The sequence below is a fragment of the Marmota monax genome, unplaced genomic scaffold (genome assembly GCF_021218885.2).
Source record: "Marmota monax isolate L192 unplaced genomic scaffold, Marmota_monax_Labrador192_F-V1.1 WCK01_AAM20220418_F8-fsc00073, whole genome shotgun sequence".
In the NCBI taxonomy this organism is placed as follows: domain Eukaryota; kingdom Metazoa; phylum Chordata; class Mammalia; order Rodentia; family Sciuridae; genus Marmota; species Marmota monax.
The window spans coordinates 404,284-422,699 of NW_026692846.1; the positions used below are offsets into that span (position 1 = coordinate 404,284).

Consider the following 18,416-nt stretch of genomic DNA (forward strand, 5'->3'; position numbering starts at 1 on the left):
GCGGGGAACCTTTTCCAGAAAGCCCTTTCCCTACGCTCCCTGATGCGGTCCGAGCGGGCTGCCAGGCCCATGCGTTCCCAGAGCAGGCCCACCTGAACCGCCCTCGCCCACAGCGTCGCTGCTGAAGCTGTGGTACCGGGAACTGGAGGAGCCCCTGATCCCGCACGAGTTCTACGAGCAGTGCATCGCTCACTATGAGAGTCCCGAGGCCGCCGTGGCCGTGGTGCACGCGCTGCCTCGCATCAATCGCATGGTGCTGTGCTACCTCATCCGCTTCCTTCAGGTACCCGCGCCTTGCCCCGCCCGCGTCCCCGCATCCCCGCGCCCCCTGCCTGCTCCCCGGCCCTGTGCTCCACCCACCGCGCCCCGCGCCCCCGGCCTCTGGTCCGCCCGCCACGCCCTCCGCTCCTCCCCTCCGCAGGTGTTCGTGCAGCCTGCCAACGTAGCCATCACCAAGATGGACGTCAGCAACCTGGCCATGGTGATGGCGCCCAACTGCCTGCGCTGCCAGTCGGATGACCCGCGCGTCATCTTCGAGAACACACGCAAGGAGATGTCCTTCCTGCGCGTACTCATCCAGCACCTGGACACCAGCTTTATGGAGGGCGTGCTATAGCACGCGGGCACCACGGACGGCGGGCTGCGCGGCGCACGCGGGAGCGGGGGCCCCGCCGGGGCAGCATGCCAGGCCCCGCCGGCCCCGAGAAGTGCCTTCTGTTCCCCGGAGCCGAGCGACACTGCCCTCCCGGCTGGCCGCGGCCCACGCCGCGCGGCCTCTCCGCTCCAGAGCCCCGGCTGCCCGCCGCCAGGCCGCGGTTCTCCTGCGCGGGGAGGGCCCCGAACCAAAGTCCTCGCGGCGGGCAGGGCCGGGCAGGCACTCTTGGGGCGGGGGGAGAGTATTTTTTTCGTGGTGTACCTACGAGTCCAGATTCCATCCCGCACCCCGCCCTCTTGTGCATAGAGATATAAATAGAGCGACAGACGTCGGGACTAAATTTGCTAAGGACATAGTTCTAACCAGATGCTATTTATCTCTGAGCCGTCCTCACCGCCCTCGTGCAGAGCACTCGCACCCTCCTTCCTTACCCGCAGCTCCCGACCCAACCCCGCGCCGCGCGGCGGCTGGGCCGGACTCGCCTGCGTTCCCGTTATGGAATCAGTTCCAACTGTTGTCAAACTTAATTTCTCCCGGTTTTTATATATATATTTTTTAGAGTTGAGTTTTTATTTATTATTAAAACAAAACAGCCAGCCCTGCCGAGCCGGCCCCTGAGCGGGCCGCAGACGTGCTCTGACACGTGGACCGAGGAACCGCTTTTCGTGTGAATAAAGTTCGTGTGGACACTCGCGCGCCGCTTCGGGTTCCTTCCGTCGCTGCGGGTCGCGGGGCGAGGCCGGAACCCGAGGCGCGAGGCCACGGCGCCGGCGGACGCCTGTTCGCGTGCACCGTCCCCCGCCTGACCTGCCGGCCGCTTCCGGAGCGGGAGGATGTGGCGGACTTGCGGGGCGCTAAGCGCTTCGGCCCTAGCCTTGGCGCGGTCGCGGGGAGCCCGGGCCTGCAGCGGAGACGGGGGCGTCTCCTACACGCAGGGCCAGAGCCCGGAGCCCCGGACGCGCGAGTATTTCTACTACGTGGATCATCAGGGTCAGGTGTGTGGGGAGCGAGGCAGGGCGCCGGGAAGGGGAAGGGCCTCTGTGGGGGCGGGACGGGAGCTGGAGTCCCGGTGCGTACTGACGAGGAGAGGAGTCCTCGTAGGCCAAGGGAAAGGGGGGAACCTGGAAAGCGCGTGAGCCCCACTCTGCAGAGCCCAGACAATCAGCGGGAAAAACCCGGAGCGCGCGGGCGGCGTGGGCCTGGTGCGCTCTGCCCCGGCCTTCGAGCTCAGCGCCTGCTTCGAGTACGGCCCTGGCGCGCCCGCGCTGCCCTCGCACGTGCGCTGGGAGGGCGGTCGCCTCGCCCTCACCATGGAGCTGGCCCCGCTGCTGCTGGCGACTCCGCCGTCCTGAGCCCGCGGGCGGCTCGGGAGGTCGAGTGCCCGCGTGGGGAGGCTCGGCCTGCTTTGTAATCAAGGAAGAGGGGAAAAGCCACCGAAAGTGCAAGGAAGCATTACTCGGGTTGCGGGTCGATGTCGGAAAGGCAGCAGGCCCGGGGTTTACTTTCAAAGCGCCGCCCTGCACAGGGAACAGCAAGACAGTGAACACACCCACGGGGTCTCATTCACTGGCCTCGGCCTGTCCTCTGCAGCTCTTCCTGGACGATTCCAAAATGAAGAACTTCATCACCTGCTTCAAAGGTACTGCTGCACCCCTTCCTTCGCCCTTCAGGACAGCCGAGGACAGGCCCTGCCCCGGGCCCCGACCCAGGGCTGACTCGCACCAGGTGCCCCGCTGTCGCAGTGAGGCCAGCGCCGGCCTTGGGTGTGGTCCGGGGTGAGGCGCCTGCCGAGGTGAGCAGCCGCACTCTCTGCTCCCCCCAGACCTGCAGTTCCTGGTCACCTTCTTCTCTCGCCTGAAACCCAACCGCAGCGGGCGCTACGAGGCCGCCTTCCCCTTCCTCTCACTGTGCGGCAGAGAGCGCAACTTCCTGCGCTGTGAGGACCGGCCCGTGGTCTTCACGCACCTGCTGGCCACGGGCCGCGGGCCCTCTCGCCTGTCCTACTGCGGCGGGGGCGAGGCCCTGGCAGTGCCCTTCGAGCCGGCGCGCTTGCTGCCCCTGGCGGCCAACGGGCGCCTGTACCACCCGGCGCCAGAGCGCGCGGGCGGCGTGGGCCTGGTGCGCTCTGCCCTGGCCTTCGAGCTCAGCGCCTGCTTCGAGTACGGCCCTGGCGCTCCCGCGCTGCCCTCGCACGTGCGCTGGGAGGGCCGTCGCCTCGCCCTCACCATGGAGCTGGCCCCGCTGCTGCTGGCGACTCCGCGGTCCTGAGCCGCGGACTGTTCCGGAGTTCCCGCGGATCCTGCGCTCCGCCGGCCGAGTGCGCGTGCGCGTGCGTGGAGTGCGCCGGGGCTCCGCCTGCTGGCGCTGTCCGAGGTGCTGCTGCCCGTCCTAGGGCTCGGCGCCGCCCCTTGCTCCGCTCCTCGCTCCCCTTCCGGGCATCCTCTGGATTGGCCCGCGCTCCCGACGTCAGGCCCGGGCGGCGGGCGCAGGAGGCGCGGGGCTCCGGTGCGCGTGCGCGCCCCGCCTCTGCTGGAGCCAGGCCGCCGCAGGCTCGGCGGGGAGCCGCGAGCCGCCGGAGCGTCAGGTGAGGGGGGGCCCCGACCCAAGGTCACCGGGCTTAGGGGCGGGATCGCGGACCTCCCCGGCTCGGACCCCGGCACGCACCTAGAAGGGTGTGCAACCCGGCACCGGGGAGGGCACGCGGATACCACGCCCTCCACGATCGCAGGCCTGCACCTACCTGCGCGAGAGGGCGAAAGGGGACTTCGTGCAGGATCCCAGCGCCGGTCGCAAGGACCACCCGGAGATCCTGGCTCGAGTGTGCCAGAGAGAGGAAACCGGGTGCCCCCAGCCCCCTGCTAAGCCGGATTAGGGTTTGTCCGCTGGTAAAAGGACTTCTGGGCCCTCATCCGGGTCCCTCATCCCTGTCCGGGCCGTCTTTCCACACCAGTTTGTATTTAACGGGTCCTCCAGAGCTGCAGCGCCGAGCCAAGGAAGAAACCAAGGCTTTATTGCTGGAGGCTGGGTGGGTGGGTGAGTCCTGGAGCTGGAGGCCGCCCCTTGGTGCTCAGGGAGACTAATGCCATGGGCCCAAAGAATGCGCCCCCCCCCCCAGTCCCATTTCTTGGGGGCTCACACACATCCTAAGACCCCTGGCAACCGCCTCTGCCTTTTTCATTAAAACTTTATTGCTATGCTTACTCATATGTCCTGATTATAAATAATCGTGTGAGTTACAGTTTAGGGCAGAATTGAAACAAGCACTGAAGCCATTTGGCACCTTTCATCTTGACTCACAGAGACAGGGACACCTAGGTAACAGTATACCCTGGGTTTTGCCTTTCTTGGCTCCAGAGGAGCTGGTTTCTCAGTCACGCCCATACCTATAAAACTGGGTTCTTGTGTTTGGAACTAGACCCCAGCTTTCCCATCCCTGAGGCCACAGATACATGCACATAAACCCCTGCAAACCACATGCTTCTTCCTATTCTCTCTGGCCCACTTAGAAAACCACACCTGAAACCCAGTTGGTGTGGTTGGAGTAGCTCAGTGGTGGAGTATGTGCTTAACATGTGAGACCCTGGGGTCAATCCCCCCCCCCCCACACACACACACACAAAGAAGAAACACAAAAGCTTTATTGGTGACCTAAGGCCCGTCTCTCACACCCAATCTTTCCCAGCACTCCACCTACCCCAAAGACAGGGGTTTTCTTTCCGGAGCCAGCCTAGGGAGCCCCAGCCCATAGTTCCTGAATTAACTTTCCTATTGTTTGCCTCATCCTCAATTCTCTACAAGTTACTTGAGGAAAAGCCCCAGCTCTGTCATCTGGCTCCCCCTCTGCCCAGGTCTCCCTTCAAGTCATGATGTATGAACCACCAGGTGGAGCCAGAGCATACCTGCTTCCAGTGTTAATTCTAGAGTTTGAAGTGAGACAACAGGTCTTGTCCTAGGGGCACCTAAGGAACTCTGCTTTGGATTGAGCCTTAGGTTTGTGCCAGTCCTGAGAGTGAAGACAAGAGTGAAGACATGCCTGCCCAGGGCCCGTTCCCTCCTTCTGGTCTATGCTTGGGTAGGTCCCGGATTTTGCTGCCGAGTAGTCCTGGGTCCCAGCTCAGGAGCCACGGGGCTGAGTCAACAGGGTCAGAGGGAGCTTGAACCAGCTGTGCTGTGCATGAGCAGAGGGCCCTCAGGACAGGCATGGGAAGGGGTCTGAGAATGGGTTGCCCTCCCCACATGGCCACATCCTGGGGAAACAGGACACCAAGAATTCTCAACTTGAACCTCCTGCCCTCAGTCTTGGTGTTTTTGTCAAGGAAGGAAACTAGAAAATTTTATTCATCAGTTTCTTTATTGGGAGTGGGGGTTGCAGACAGGGTAGCCCAGGGCCTCGTGTATGCTAGGCAGGTGTTCTGCCACTGACTTACAATCCCCAGCACACGAACTGACTTAAAACTGTGAAAGTTAGACACAGGTTGTGTGGGCCTCCACTCGTGCTCTTGGGCTGGCTCTATAATGTTAGCAGTGGCCTGCCAACCTGTGTTTCAGGAGGTGCATCCATCGCATCTGGGGCCAACCCTGGGGAGGCTCGCAGTCCCAGGCCTTTCTCTAGGGAAATGGCCCCGGGGGCTCCTGTGCTGCTGCTGCTGCTGCTGCTGCTGGGGCTGCTGCTGCTGCCGCCACTGCCAGGGCTCCCGCCTCGCGCCGCCGGCTGCCCCGCCGCCTGCCGCTGCTACAGCGCCACGGTTGAGTGCGGTGCCCTGCGGCTGCGCGTCGTCCCACTGGGAATCCCCCCAGGGACGCAGGTGGGCACCATGTGGGGCCACCGGGCCTCGGGTTGGAGCAGGCTGCGAGTGCCCATGGGATGGAGGGAGCCTTGTGTGAGCATCCGGGTGGGGTCGGTGGGGCGCCCCAATGGAGCGAGAGACTCCTGCAGTGGGGTAAGATTCGCCCTCCCCCGGCCCGCAGACGCTGTTCCTGCAGGACAACAACATCGCGCGTCTGGAGCCAGGCGCCCTGGCGCCACTCGCCGCCCTTCGCCATCTCTACCTGCACAACAACAGTCTGCGTGCTCTGGAGTCTGGCGCTTTCCGCTCGCAACCGCGCCTGCTGGAGCTGGCCCTCACAGGCAACAGGCTACGTGGCTTGCGGGGAGGGGCTTTTGCGGGCCTAGCCCAGCTGCGTGTACTCTACCTGGCTGGCAACCAGCTGGCGCGGCTGCTGGATTTCACCTTCTTGCACCTGCCGGTGAGAGGCCAAAAGCGCGGGATCTTCTTGTCCTGCCAGTCATCCAGCGCGCTGTAGTAGTTGTTAGGGGAGAAAAGTCAACCTAGTCTAGCTCCCCTGGGCCCTTTTTCCTGATGATCTGCTGTCCCTACTCCAGCGACTGCAGGAGCTGCACCTGCAAGAAAACAGCATTGAGCTGCTGGAGGACCAGGCCCTGGCAGGGCTCTCCTCCCTGGCCCTGCTTGACCTCAGCAGGAATCAACTGGGCACCATCAGCCGTGAGGCCCTGCAGCCCTTGGCCAGCCTGCAAGTCCTGCGCCTCACAGGTAACTCCTCAGGCAGGGGTCCCTAACTGGGCTCAGTGGCATCAGTAGGGAGCAGGCCCAGGTGTGGAGGGGGTCCCTATGATAAACCATTGGGTAGCATTTTGGAGGGCCACACCACCACCCTGCAGTTCTGGTAAAGGGCAGCTGGGAACTGAAGTTCTGATAGATACATAACTTAGGCACCTGCCTAAGACAGAAAAGGTAGGCGATCCAGAATGACTTAACAGAACTGAGGTTCTTTCACATTTTGAGGCCAGGAAAGGGCAGGCAGGCGAAAGAGCTGACCAGGATTGGGGGTGTTTCCAGGAGAGGGCATCTGTTTTAGAGTTTCAGTGTTGCTGGAATACCTGTGTGGGCATCACTGAACTAAAGTGGGGTGAAAGACCTTCCTCATTCCCAGCAACCGGGGTTCAGAGAAGAAACTCCACCGAGGTGGCTATAGGAGGTGGGGTGTGGGCTTCTGCCGGGCCCAGCAGAACCTCAACTGTATTCTTGATCTGCCTACAGAGAACCCATGGCGCTGTGATTGCGCCCTCCACTGGTTGGGCGCTTGGATCAAGGAGGGGGGTCAGCGACTGTTCAGCACCAGAGACAAGAAGATCACGTGTGCAGAGCCACCGCGTCTGGCACTGCAGAGTCTGCTGGAGGTGTCGGGCAGTAGCCTCATCTGCATTCCTCCCTCTGTGCACGTGGAGCCGCTGGAACTCACAGCCAACCTAGGGGAGGACCTGCGGGTGGCCTGCCAAGCCTCTGGCTACCCGCAGCCCCTGGTGACCTGGAGGAAGGTGCCTCAGCCTCGTGAGGACCGTCCGCAGGCGCAGGCCCAGCTGGAAGGCGGAGCGCCAGGCCTGGGTGGCCAGGCCGCCCCGGACACCGGCAGCGGGATGCTCTTCCTCACCAACATCACCCTGGCGCACGCGGGAAAGTACGAGTGCGAGGCCGCCAACGCCGGAGGCGCCGCGAGCGTGCCCTTCCGCCTCCTGGTTAACGCGTCCCGGCAGCCGCCACCGGCCCCGCCGCCACGCCCCCCAGGCCGCGCCCCGAGGCACGAGGCGGGGAGTATGGCGTTTCGAGCGCTAGGCCTGGCCACGCAGACAGCCATCGCGGCGGCCATCGCGCTACTGGCGCTCACGGCGCTGCTGCTGGCCGCCATGATCTGCCGGCGGCGGCGGCGGAGGAAAAAGGCGGGCGCGCAGCCAGGAGAGGGCGCGCTGTTCGTCAACGACTACTCGGACGGGCCCTGCACCTTCGCGCAGCTGGAAGAGCTGCGCGACGAGCGCGGCCACGAGATGTTCGTCATCGACCGCTCTAAGCCCCTATTCGCCGAGGGGCCGCCAGAAGCGCCTACCGAGGGCAGACCGCCAGAAGGGCCGCCCCCCTCACTCCACCTCCCACGGCGCGTCGCTTACGAAATCCACTGCTGAGCCGGCGGCGCGCGCCGATGACGCGGGCGCCGTTCATTGGCCCGCGTGGCGCAGCGCATGCTCATCAGTAAAGGTGGAAGCTGCGTTGGAGCACCAAGCTGTGGGGCGCCTGCAGACAGAGCCGCGAGGGGCCGTGACCTGGAAGGTCCACGATGCCCGGGGAGAGCCCTGGCCTGCAGTGCTGGTGGGGTTACGCGGCCAGAGGGAGGGGCAGCAGGCCAGATGCTAGTTGATTCCCAGTAGCCATGCTGGGGATATAACAGAGGTGGGGAAGTCACACTGGCCAGTTGGAATAGAATAAACAGGCAAAGATTCAAACTCCAGACACGCTGCACGTTTGTACCTTGACACCACCCTCCAGCCCCATAGCCAGCTGGCGGGGTGGCTCTAGCGCCAGGGCAGGGAACACGGTACAGGCAAAAGGCTGCATCAGGACCTAGGCCTCGCCCCACCTTCAGCCCCACAGTGCTGCGCTCTTGGTAAGGAGATGTGAAGGGCCCGGAAGTGTCCCTTGGATAACAGCTGGGATCCCAGGTACATCCACAGAGAGCCAAGTGCAGCTATACTGAGCAGGGTAGTGCAGGCCTGAAATCCAGCATGGGGCCCACAGTCAGCCAGCCATTAGGGAGCAGGTGCAGGGCACTGCAGAAAGCATGGGATGCTTAAGGTGTGCCCAGGAGCAAGACAGACTCTGCAGGAAACCTGAGACCAGTCTTTGTTGTCAGGCCTCCAGCAGAGTCCCAGCAAAAGCTCTTGGCCTGTCTCATCCAAAGCCAGGAGGTCACAGGCTGAAGTAGTCTGCAGCTAGTCGCCCATAGATGTCTGTTGTCCAGAGCACATGGGCACGGCCTGAGGCCAGCAACAGCTGGTGCAACTCAGCTTCTACACGGGCAAACTTCTCCTCGTTGATGGAGGCTTCCAGAAGGACAGATGCAGGTGGAGGCCAGGGCAGGCCCTCATAGCAATCCACGGGGAAGGGGTGCACCACAGTGCGCAGCTCAGCCTGTACCGCTGAGTCCCGCAGCAGCTCCTTGAGGCCAGCCATGGATAGCGGGTTGCCATAGAGGCCAAGGTAGCGGAGACTGGTACAGCGGGTCAAGGTGGGCAGTGTGGCTACTAGCTGGGCATCAGCAAGCTGGCACTCAGTCAGCTCAAGATGCAGCAGTGTGGCTGCTGCCGCCTGCAACAAACCCTGGAAGGGCACTAGCTGACTTCCTGACAGATCATTACCACTCAGGTCCAGCTTCTTTAGGTGAGCAGCATGGGAGCTCCTTGCCAGGAAGCGCAGGTCCTCAGGCAGCAGAGCACAGAAGGCCAGCTCCAAGCTCTCCAAGGGGCTCTGCAGGGTACTGTGGGGACACAGGGGTCACAGACAAGTAGGCCCAGGGAGTGTCCCCATGGAGGGAAAGGGTAGAGCATTGATGGGGCCCACTCACCTGAGCAGCTGGTCCAGCCTGCCTGAAAGGAGAGAAGAGCCCATGCTGAGCTCCCGAAGACAGGTGAAGCGGCCCATCTGGGCCAGGAAGTAGCGGAAGTTGTCCTCACCATCTACAGAGGGCTGCCTTGAGTCCCCATGCACATAGTGTAGTCGCAGACTGGCCAGGTGCTGGAAGCGAGCCACATGAGGGATGATGACAGACAGGCCACGCAGGCCCAGATTGTTGAAGCGGAGGTCCACTCGGCGCAGGCAGCCTGCGTCCAGAAGCTGCAACAGGGCCACAGTGTTGCGCATGGGCAGGTCCTCAGCCCGGAGGTCCCGGCAGCATAGCCGCAGAGGGCTGCCCACGCTGCTTCGGAGAGCCTCACGCAGGAATGAATAGGAGGCCCGGTTCACCCGAAGGTCCACACGAACCTCCACAGGGATAGGGGCTGGTCCAGGTTCAGCAGTCCTGCTCTGTTGCTGGGCAATGCATGTGCGGGCCACAGCTGCTGTGCAGTCCCACATGCTCATAGTACCAGGGTCCTGCTCCACACCATCATCCAAGAGACCAGTCATGTCCAGCACCCGCAGTGTGTGCTTCCTAGAAGTAGGGATGGCCTGAGATGGGATGAGAGAGCAGGGCCTACAACCCCTCCCAGCCACTTTGGGACCAGAACAACAGTCTGCTGCCACACAGAGCTCTTGGAACTTTGCACCTCAACCTATGCTCTCCTCAGGGAACCCTCTTTGTAACTCCAGGCCTGAAGTCCCCACTGGTAAGTCCATACCTACAGAGGGAATGTGTGCCAGCTTCAGCTTCTGGGGTGTGGAACCGAGCAGTCAGCCCCAGGATTACAGCTTGCATGCTCTCAGTGCTGGGTCGCTCGTGCAGCAATGCCCGGCTACAGTGAGCACATTCCTGCAACAACTGCTGGAAGCTGAGCAGTGGGAAGGGCCATGTGTGCACCAGCTCACGCAGTACCACAGTCTTCTTGTCCATGAAGGCCACCTTGAATAGCAGGGGAAAGAGCTCTCGGGGCAGCAGGGGCAGGGCCTGGCAGGCAGCTGGCTGGCACTGGAGCACCTGCCGAGTGCTCAGGAACACAAGTGTGTGCATGGCGCTGGGCCGTGCAGGCAGCCACCTGCAGGAGAGGAGCTTCAGTGAAGAAAACCTAGAATACCACTAGGTCATATCCACTCTCTACACCAGTGGTGAGAAAGCCCAATATGGTGCCCAACTGGAGCAGAGAGTGGAGAACAGTGACACAGAGAAGTACCCACTTAGGTACCTGGCAGTGGCTGGGCAGAGTGGACCAGGGACAAGGCCACACCCCAGGCCCCAACCTACAGAAGCAAAAGGCTTTGTTAGGAAAACAAAGCATCGTAGTACATAAATGGTGTCACCACTGAGTTTACTTGTGCTTCTACAGATGGTTACTGCTCTGCAGAGGCCCCATTGGCCCCAAATCACAAAGCTGTTTCAGAAATCCTTCCTCAAAAGTAGAATAGAGCCCAGGCCCCTCCCTGTAGCCCGTTGTCAGCCTGCAGCAGATGGAGTTCTCCCAGGGGGGCCTGCAGCCCCCTCACAGCTCCCTCCCTCATCTTCCTCACAGATGTATTTGAGGGCTGCTCTCAGATTCCACAAAGCACAGACACAGCTTAATAACATCAGGGCTTAAAAGATTAAAACCTGGGAAACAGAGTTAAAATGACATGGCCTGGGATCAAGGCCCTCAACGTTAGCCCAAGGGATAATTACTGTTTTCTGGGATGTCACCAGGGATGGAAACCCCCGAGAAAAAGCAAGTCTCACCTTCTGTGACCCTTGCCACCTGTCTAAGCATCTCTCTTCTTCCCTGAGGAATCAACGTGGAGAGAAACCAAGGATTCAAAAAGGCCCAAGCCTGAGCTTGCTCAAATGAGGCACAAACAGCACACAAGCTGAGAAGATGCATGCAAAAGACCCGAGGTTGCAGAATATCTGCGACAGAAGGGCTCTGCCCTGCTTCCTGTGGGCCAGCCACCTTACGCTGATCCCCCTCCTACAGTTAGGAAAGCTAAGGCCTAGGCCTTGACCAAGGTCACAGCCCAGGAAAGCGACAGAGAGCATTCCAGCCACAGGGCCTTGAGCTTACTGACCTCTCGAGGCCAAGCCCTTCAGGAGCCACTTCTGGGAAACCCCGTATGCCCACCCTCGGCTTGCCGCTCCCGTGCACAAATCTCGCGAGGACGATGCATACCTCGGTGACAAGACAGACGGAATGAGCACCTGTCGCAAAAGGAAACGAAGGCAGCCGACCTGGCCGCCCGGATAAGAGTCTCTACGCGATGCCCCCGATCGTCCGGCGCTGGAACAAGCGCAAAAGCCCCTGTCGGGCTCCTACGGGCCCTCAACCTGACGACCCTCCGCCGCCCGAGCAGGTCTGTTCCCCCAGGCCTGGCGAATCCCCGGCGACCCCGAGGCCGTTCTCACGGCGTGGGGGTCTCCCAGGCCGTTCCCGCCCCCAGCGGCACCGCCCAGGCTCACAAGCGCCAGCCCTCGCCTCCCCGGCACGAGCGCCCGGCGCTACGCCCCTTTGTCCAGTCAGTCCTGCCGACGCGCCGCATCACTTCGGCCCAAGGCCCGCGGCCCGCGCTCACCGACCCCAGAGCCACCACCACAGTCTCCAGCCCCGCCTCGGCTGTCCACCGGCCCCGCCCAGCCCCGCGGCGCGCGGCGATGACATAGACACGACCCATTGGTCGACCCTACAGGGCCCGGCGGATTGGTCATCCGTCCCAGCGGCCCCGCCCCAGCCCTGCCGCGCAGCTCCATTGGCTGGTAGACCGACGTCGCTGGTGTGGCGGGAAGATTCGCAGGACGCGGGACTGGATCCCTATGGAGCGGCTGCGGGACGTGCGGACGCAACTCCAGGAGTGGGAGCGCGGGTTCAGGCGGCAGCACCGGCGGCGGCCCGGCCAGGTACGAGCTGTAGTGGGAGGGGAGAGCTATAGAGGGCGCAGCCTCCGTCTGACACGTTCCCTTCACAGGAAGACGTGGAGGCGGCGCCCGAGGACGTCCGCGGTGAGCAATGCGATACCGGGGACCGCGGAGCGCGGGACGGCCTGCCGGGGGAAGGGGGAGCGAGGTGATGCGGACCCCGCCCTGACCCCGACTCCCGTCCTCCCACCCACCCAGCTCTCTACCGCGAGTACCGCGCCCTAAAGCAGTCGGTGGTCCTTGCCGGCGGCGGGCTCCGCAGCTCGGAGCCGTCGCTCCCAGCGGAGGAGGTACCTGAGCCCGTGACCCCAACCTGCCGGTCAGCTTCCTGTATGGCCGGGTGTTGGGAGCCAAGAGCAATCTCAGCCAAGCCTCCGGAGCATAGAACTTGGGAGGAGAACAGAGCCACGCCTTCCTCCTGGGGGTGGGTGTTGCAGACACCTCAGCCCTCCTGCCAGCCTTTTTCTGGTCTGGACCTCTGCTTCCTCCTCCTGAAGGTTCTGGAGGCCAGCTGCTGGGGACCCCACCTGAATCGGGCAGCAACCCAGAGTCCACAACCTACTCCACAGATGAGCCCGGGGGGATCTGTGCAGGACTATGGAAAGAGGCTCAAGGCCAATCTCAAGGTCATACTACAGGTGAAAAGTGGAAGTGGGCTGCAATACATTGGAGCTGGGCCCAAAGGTGCCCTAGACCCAGAGGCAGGCCTTTGTGTCCACCTTTCCACACTATATGCAGGCACAGGCAGGGCCCCTGTGTTGGTCAGGGCTTGACTTCCAAGTAGTACTCAAAGATAGCCTTTGCCCTCAGTCTTGTTCACAGTCAGGTTTGTGCATCTTACCTTGCGCTGTCATTTAGAGTGGGGTCTCTTTTATCCTCCCTGTCCCAGGCTGAGCCAACACTGGGCAGCAGACTCCAGCCTCCACGAAGACCCTTGTCCAAGATGCCCACCACAGGTCCACCCAGCCCAAGGACTGCCCCCACTTCTCCAGAAGAAGTCAGTGGTGGCACACTTCCCCAGCCATCCGAGCCCAAGCGAAGTTCAGGCCGGCTCCAGCAGCTTCGGGCATCTCTGAGTCTGCGGCTGGGCTCCCTAGACCCTGGCTGGCTTCAGCGGTGCCACAGTGGACCCTTAGATTTTCTGAAGCCCCCCAGTGCCTACAGTCCTGGCCTGGGTAGAAAGGAGTCACAACACCTGACGTCGGAAGAGTTTCTTGTCTTTGGTCCCAATACTTGCTCTGAGGAATTCTCACAAGGTCCAGAGACTCCAGCCCCACAGGCAGCCCAAAATGGTATGGGGAGCCCTCAGCCCAGCAACCCTCAAGGCAAGAAGCCAAAGTGGAGTGAGAATGGAGGGAGTCCTGTGCAGCCCCAGCAGGACATCAGCCAAACAGGACCCTTGTCTGAGGGGACAGGGGCTGTAGCACTTGAAGAAGACCTTCCAGGGCAACCTGTACAGGCCCAGCCATCTCAGCCCTGTAGCAGTTCTTCAAGTCCATCTAGGACAAAGAAGCGTAAGGGGATGGCCCATACGTTGTCCCGTAGACCAGCTGTCCAGGACAGAAGTAACTATGTCCGGCTCAACATGAAGCGCAAACGTTATGTGTGGGGTGGGGCCCTTCGAGGTAGGCTCCTCCGCAGGCAGGTGAGATGGGCATAGCAGGACAAGGGTGGGCCTTCCCCATACCTCTCCCATCTCCCTTTTATGTGATTCTCTCTTGTGCGCCCTCCTCAGGCATGGAAACAGAAGTGGCAGAAGAAAGGGGAGTGTTTCGGGGGTGGTGGGGCCAGACCCCCAGCCAAGGATTCTTGTTTCCAGTCTGGGCCGTTTGGCCGCTGGGTTCCCCAGTGTTCCAAGCCAGGTGAGGGCCTCCACCCCGATAAATGGGAGGGGCCAGTGCTAAGCAGGGAGTACGGAGCCCCTTTGGTAGGCACTTCTACTCAAATAACGCCCTGTCATCTCCTCACCCTTGGCCCAGGCCCCACTCTGAACCTTCAGAAGGAGATTGGCAAGAACAGGGACAACATGCAGTCCTTTCCTACTTTGGAAGAAGCAGCCTGGAGAGCAGACACTGCTTGCTGCCACCTCCCCAGTAAGTCAGGGGAAGAGGGTGGTTATACCCAGTGGCCCCTGTGCCAGGCTGTTTCAGTGCAGCCTGGAGCCCCCAAAATACCTTCTCTCGTCTGCCCAGTTGGTGAGAACACAGGACTTACTGGGCCTGAGCTACAGGTGTGTCCCCCATCCCAGCACCCCCCAGTGCTACCCCTCTACCCACCAGGGCCCTCAGGACAGGTAGCAGGTGAGCAGAAACTTACTGCACCAGAGCCTTTACCTCTGGGTGGGGAGACTTTGGAGGCCTTACTGACAAACACCTGTGTCCACAGAGACACCAGCTGAGGTGTTCCAGGCCCTGGAGCAACTAGGGTACCGAGCCTTCCGCCCAGGGCAGGAGCATGCAGTCATGCGGATCCTGTCGGGTGAGTGTGGCCACTGGGGACTGGCTCTAGCCTTTGGACACAGCCTTGCAACTGCCTCTTGTCTGGCCTAGGCATCTCCACACTGCTGGAGCTACCTACAGGTGCTGGTAAGTCCCTGTGCTACCAGCTTCCTGCCCTGCTGTGCGCCCGCCGCACCTCCTGCCTCACACTGGTGGTCTCCCCGCTCCTGTCGCTCATGGATGACCAGGTGTGTGGATCAAGTGTTGGGAACCAAAGCCTCTGGTGCCCTGGGGTTGCTTTTTGTTCCCTGAACACCAGGAGCTACAAGGTGTTCTGCTCACCTGTGCTCAAGGGTAACAGGGCCTAACCCCCAACACCCACCATCAGGCCCCTTAGCTTCAGGGCCCTAGGCCCAGGGCTCTCTTCCAGACCCTCCCAAAGGTTGGAAGTAAAAGTGGTCCAAAAGAGGGGTGCATTTTGGGGTGGTGGCCCACAGCCTCAGCTGAGGATTCTTGTTTTTTGTGTGGGGTAATTCGGCTGGTCATCACAGTGCCCCCAGCCAAGTGAGACCGCTGCCCTAGGGAATGGGCAGGGCCAATGCCTTTATCCCAGAACGCAGGATCTGGTGCTTCTCCCAGGGAGCCGGTTGAGTACCTGCAGAATTCAGGGGAGAGCCAGGATTGGACTAGCCTGTGACAGCACTGCCTCTATCTGCAGATGTCCAGCCTGCCCCCATGTCTCAAGGCAGCCTGCCTCCACTCAGGCATGACCAAGAAGCAGCGGGAGTCTGTTCTGCAGAAGGTCAGGGTATCCCATGGGTGGGGGTCTGTGGGTAGTCATCTGGGTAGTGCCCCTAACCCTGATGCCTTCAGGTGCAGGCAGCCCAGGTGAATGTGCTGATGCTGTCCCCAGAGGCACTGGTTGGGGCTGGGACTGGCGGCCCTGCCAGCTTCCTCCAGGCCTCCCAGCTGCCCCCCGTGGCCTTTGCTTGCATTGATGAGGCCCACTGCCTCTCTCAGTGGTCACACAATTTCCGGCCTTGCTACCTGCGCATCTGCAAAGTGAGTCAAGGGGGGGTCAGGGTGGGTGGTGGATGGATAAGGGCCCCATGGGCTGGGTGGCCTCACCATCACCCTTCCCTTCTGATGCAGGTACTTCGGGAGCGCATGGGTGTACGCTGTTTCCTGGGTCTCACAGCCACAGCCACACGCAGGACTGCTCGTGATGTAGCCCAGCACCTGGGTGTAGCCGAGGAGCTTGGCCGGGGTGGGCCAGCCCCCATCCCTGCCAACTTGCACCTGTCTGTGTCTGTAGACAGGAACCCACACCAGGTAGGTGTGCACATAGCAGGGTCCTGGGCAGAGAGCCCACATCCTGCCTGGCCAGTGACCACTGCTCCCTGCCAGGCTCTGGTGACGCTGCTGCAGGGTGACCGCTTTCGTGCCCTGGATTCAATCATCATTTACTGCAACCGACGGGAGGACACAGAGCGAGTTGCTGCACTTCTCCGAACCTGCCTGTGTGCAGGGCAGGACCCAGGCTCTAGAGGTAGGGCACCACAGGGTAGGCCCCAGGGCCACCCCGTGTGCCAGCCCTGATGCCACCAGCCATCTCTCCATCTTCCCCAAGGTCATGCCCCAGAGACTGTAGCTGCAGCTTATCATGCTGGCATGTGCACCCGGGAGCGGCAGCGAGTGCAGCGGGCCTTCATGCAAGGCCATCTGCGGGTGGTGGTGGCCACCGTGGCCTTTGGCATGGGACTAGACAGGACAGATGTGCGGGCCGTGCTGCACCTGGGGATGCCCCCAAGCTTTGAGAGCTATGTGCAGGCTGTGGGCCGCGCTGGACGTGATGGGCAGCCTGCCCATTGCCACCTCTTCCTGCAGCCTCAGGTTGGCACCCTGCCATCCCTCACACCAGGCCAGCCCCTGGTGCCCTGGCCACACACAGACTCATAGCTCTGCTTCTACAGGGCAAGGACCTGCAGGAGCTGCGTAGACATGTGCACGCCAACGGTGCCGATTTCTTGGCCCTGAAAAAGCTGGCACAACGCCTGTTTCCACCCTGCTCCTGTACGCCACAGCCTCCAGAGCAGGAAGGAGGCAGGAATGGGATGAGGCCCGCAGCTGGGGCCCCCCTGCAGGAGGCCAAGCAGCACAGTGGCCACTCAGCTGCCCCAGTGCGGGGACAGGTCTGCCCTGGCCATGCCCGAGCACTCCCAATACAGCACATAGTGCAGGCCCTGGACATGCCAGAAGAGGGTAAGGGCCGGGAAGACGGGGGAGGGGGGCTGTCCCCACACCACCTGAGCCCACTCCCCCCTACAGCCATTGAGACCCTGCTGTGCTACCTGGAGCTGCATCCCCGGCACTGGCTGGAGCTGCTGCCAACCACCTATTCCCGCTGTCACCTGCGCTGCCCTGGGGGCCCCACCCAGCTCCAGGCCCTGGCCCACAAGTGAGTACACAGCACCCTGGGTCAGGGATATGGACAGAGGGCCAGGGATGCTAGTCACATGCCCCTTTCCTCTGGAGCACAGGTGTCCTCTTGCAGCTGCATGCTGGGCCAGGTGGCCACCTGAGGACATGGGGCCAGGCAGCAGCTCCATGGAATTTGATGTGGTAGAGCTGGTGAACTCGATGGGCTGGGAGCTGGCATCTGTGCAGCAGGCTCTCCGTCAGCTGCAGTGGGACCCAGAGCCCAGGACAGGTGTGCTTGCCCCTACTCCCCCACCCGACTGCCGGCCACCCATCCACCCTCCCACCCATCCACCCTACACCTGATACACTCTGGCAGGTGTGCTGCAGGGAACAGGGGTGATTGTGGAGTTCAGGGAGCTGGCGTTCCACCTGCGCAGCCCTGGTGATCTGACTGCTGAGGAGAGGGACGAGGTATGCGACTTTCTGTTCAACCGTGTGCAGGCCCAAGAGCGCAAGGCCCTGGCACATCTGCGCCGAATGTCTGAGGCCTTTCACAGGTAGGAAGTGGGTGGGCAGGTGCTGGGACCATCCACTCTGTGCCCATGGGCAGTCTTGATAGGCTCCTCTCACCCCTGCACCCCAGTGTGGCCTTCCCCAGCTGTGGGCCCTGCCTCGAGCAGCCTGACATGGATCGCAGTGCCCAGCTGAAGGCCCTCCTCAGCTGCTACTTCGAGGAAGAGGAAAAGGAAGAGGGAGGGATAGAGGACCAGGGCCCAGAGCCTGGGCAGGTCCAGGTGAGCGTAGCCCCTCTGGGGTGATCTCCAAAGCCAAGGGTGGTGCCACACCCATATCCCTGATTTGGACAGTTCACACCCCCTACCTAGCCTGTCCACAGGCTTCCTCAGCTGCCAGGCTTGCCTATGTTGGATGTGGTTCTCTGGAAGCTCAGGGAAGTCTGATGTGCTTGTCCACCCACAGCTTCAGGACTGGGAGGACCAGGTCCGCCATGACATCCGCCAGCTCCTGTCCCTGAGGCCAGAAGAGAGGTTTTCCAGCAGGGCCGTGGCTCGTATCTTTCATGGCATTGGTGAGGGCTCCAGGGGCTGCCTGATGCAGACAGGGCTAGGGACAGGAACCAGCCCACCTTAGGTCTGTGTCTTTCTGCTCCACCACAGGAAGCCCTCGATACCCAGCCCAGGTATATGGGCAGGACCAGCGCTTCTGGAGAAAGTACCTACATCTGAGTTTCCAGGCCCTGATGCGCCTGGCCACAGAGGAGCTCCTACTGGTTGGCCGATGACTGACTGCCCTGCTCACAAGGCTGCTGCCCCCATGTAGGACAGATGGACACATGGCCACTCCTCAAGGCAGCAGTGCAGCTGCCAATGCTCAACACAGTACTGAAGTCTGCCAGCAACTGGATTGTGACAAAGGGGTTCCAAAATGCAGAATAAAAGGGGTCTGAGTTGTTTTCATGGGCCCTCCTTTCCAGCAAGGCGGCCCTTAGGCTGAGGACAGCTGTGCCT

At 61.8% G+C, this 18,416-nt stretch overlaps 5 protein-coding genes across 22 annotated transcripts in view; 4 read left to right on the forward strand and 1 right to left on the reverse strand.

Moving 5' to 3' along the window:
* Positions 1-1,347, forward strand: part of Arhgap39 (Rho GTPase activating protein 39) — a 78,198-nt gene extending 76,851 nt beyond the window's left edge. For all 4 annotated transcript variants that reach the window (XM_046449240.2, XM_046449239.2, XM_058580790.1 and 1 more), the window contains 2 exons: positions 114-283; positions 422-1,347. In XM_046449240.2, coding sequence (XP_046305196.1) covers positions 114-283; positions 422-616 — 365 coding nt within the window. In that variant the 3' untranslated portion in view covers positions 617-1,347. The remainder of the gene's footprint in view (positions 1-113; positions 284-421) is intronic.
* Positions 1,348-1,445: 98 nt separating this feature from the next.
* CUNH8orf82 (chromosome unknown C8orf82 homolog) lies at positions 1,446-3,062 on the forward strand. The gene is made up of 3 exons (XM_046449260.2): positions 1,446-1,650; positions 2,246-2,294; positions 2,478-3,062. The coding sequence occupies exons 1-3, from the start codon at positions 1,489-1,491 to the stop codon at positions 2,921-2,923; spliced, it is 657 nt and encodes a 218-aa protein (XP_046305216.1). The 5' UTR covers positions 1,446-1,488; the 3' UTR covers positions 2,924-3,062.
* Positions 1,568-7,954, forward strand: Lrrc24 (leucine rich repeat containing 24). 3 transcript variants are annotated; one of them, XM_046449243.2, is made up of 7 exons: positions 1,568-1,650; positions 2,246-2,294; positions 4,646-4,727; positions 5,204-5,460; positions 5,624-5,902; positions 6,039-6,207; positions 6,715-7,954. In XM_046449243.2, exons 3-7 carry the CDS (start codon positions 4,685-4,687, stop codon positions 7,629-7,631), a joined length of 1,665 nt encoding a protein of 554 aa, XP_046305199.1. In that variant the 5' UTR covers positions 1,568-1,650; positions 2,246-2,294; positions 4,646-4,684; the 3' UTR covers positions 7,632-7,954. The 3 variants fall into 3 exon arrangements, with proteins under 3 accessions (XP_046305199.1, XP_046305203.1, XP_046305202.1); XM_046449247.2 differs by lacking the exons at positions 1,568-1,650; positions 2,246-2,294 and adding an exon at positions 3,049-3,239; XM_046449246.2 differs by lacking the exons at positions 1,568-1,650; positions 2,246-2,294; positions 4,646-4,727 and adding an exon at positions 3,171-3,239.
* Lrrc14 (leucine rich repeat containing 14) lies at positions 7,944-11,722 on the reverse strand. 8 transcript variants are annotated; one of them, XM_058580791.1, is made up of 6 exons: positions 11,692-11,721; positions 11,191-11,291; positions 9,840-10,193; positions 9,484-9,652; positions 9,068-9,336; positions 7,944-8,980 (listed from the first exon to the last, which is right to left on the reverse strand). In XM_058580791.1, the coding sequence occupies exons 3-6, from the start codon at positions 10,166-10,168 to the stop codon at positions 8,413-8,415; spliced, it is 1,335 nt and encodes a 444-aa protein (XP_058436774.1). In that variant the 5' UTR covers positions 10,169-10,193; positions 11,191-11,291; positions 11,692-11,721; the 3' UTR covers positions 7,944-8,412. The 8 variants fall into 8 exon arrangements, with proteins under 8 accessions (XP_058436774.1, XP_046305206.1, XP_058436775.1 ...); XM_046449250.2 differs by adding an exon at positions 10,865-10,907 and having other exon boundaries at positions 9,068-9,652; positions 11,579-11,721; XM_058580792.1 differs by adding an exon at positions 10,865-10,992 and having other exon boundaries at positions 9,068-9,652; positions 11,579-11,721.
* Positions 11,723-11,738: 16 nt separating this feature from the next.
* Recql4 (RecQ like helicase 4) lies at positions 11,739-18,360 on the forward strand. 6 transcript variants are annotated; one of them, XM_046449238.2, is made up of 22 exons: positions 11,836-12,013; positions 12,082-12,115; positions 12,230-12,321; positions 12,529-12,669; positions 12,921-13,676; positions 13,767-13,893; positions 14,011-14,124; positions 14,224-14,331; positions 14,417-14,509; positions 14,581-14,717; positions 15,188-15,271; positions 15,343-15,531; positions 15,622-15,801; positions 15,877-16,018; positions 16,100-16,362; positions 16,443-16,731; positions 16,798-16,927; positions 17,010-17,179; positions 17,267-17,447; positions 17,534-17,684; positions 17,869-17,977; positions 18,066-18,360. In XM_046449238.2, exons 1-22 carry the CDS (start codon positions 11,930-11,932, stop codon positions 18,188-18,190), a joined length of 3,699 nt encoding a protein of 1,232 aa, XP_046305194.1. In that variant the 5' UTR covers positions 11,836-11,929; the 3' UTR covers positions 18,191-18,360. The 6 variants fall into 6 exon arrangements, with proteins under 6 accessions (XP_046305191.1, XP_058436771.1, XP_046305190.1 ...); XM_046449235.2 differs by having other exon boundaries at positions 11,739-12,013; positions 12,230-12,669; XM_058580788.1 differs by having other exon boundaries at positions 11,739-12,013; positions 12,230-12,669; positions 15,622-16,018.
* Positions 18,361-18,416: the final 56 nt, after the last annotated feature.

Excerpts from the sequence above, each read along its gene's own strand:
- Recql4 (XM_058580787.1), top strand. The coding sequence starts at position 11,930 with ATGGAGCGGCTGCGGGACGTGCGGACGCAACTCCAGGAGTGGGAGCGC. Across the intron at positions 17,180-17,266 it reads GGACCCAGAGCCCAGGACAG|GTGTGCTGCAGGGAACAGGG; the intron begins GTGTGCTTGCCC and ends ACACTCTGGCAG. Across the intron at positions 17,685-17,868 it reads CAGAGCCTGGGCAGGTCCAG|CTTCAGGACTGGGAGGACCA; the intron begins GTGAGCGTAGCC and ends GTCCACCCACAG.
- CUNH8orf82 (XM_046449260.2), top strand. The coding sequence starts at position 1,489 with ATGTGGCGGACTTGCGGGGCGCTAAGCGCTTCGGCCCTAGCCTTGGCG. Across the intron at positions 1,651-2,245 it reads ACGTGGATCATCAGGGTCAG|CTCTTCCTGGACGATTCCAA; the intron begins GTGTGTGGGGAG and ends TGTCCTCTGCAG. Across the intron at positions 2,295-2,477 it reads CTTCATCACCTGCTTCAAAG|ACCTGCAGTTCCTGGTCACC; the intron begins GTACTGCTGCAC and ends TGCTCCCCCCAG.
- Lrrc14 (XM_046449258.2), bottom strand. The coding sequence starts at position 10,168 with ATGCACACACTTGTGTTCCTGAGCACTCGGCAGGTGCTCCAGTGCCAG. Across the intron at positions 9,653-9,839 it reads GGCACACATTCCCTCTGTAG|GAAGCACACACTGCGGGTGC; the intron begins GTATGGACTTAC and ends CCCTACTTCTAG. Across the intron at positions 8,981-9,067 it reads AGGCTGGACCAGCTGCTCAG|TACCCTGCAGAGCCCCTTGG; the intron begins GTGAGTGGGCCC and ends GTGTCCCCACAG.
- Lrrc24 (XM_046449243.2), top strand. The coding sequence starts at position 4,685 with ATGCCTGCCCAGGGCCCGTTCCCTCCTTCTGGTCTATGCTTGG. Across the intron at positions 4,728-5,203 it reads TCCTTCTGGTCTATGCTTGG|GAGGTGCATCCATCGCATCT; the intron begins GTAGGTCCCGGA and ends CCTGTGTTTCAG. Across the intron at positions 6,208-6,714 it reads GCAAGTCCTGCGCCTCACAG|AGAACCCATGGCGCTGTGAT; the intron begins GTAACTCCTCAG and ends ATCTGCCTACAG.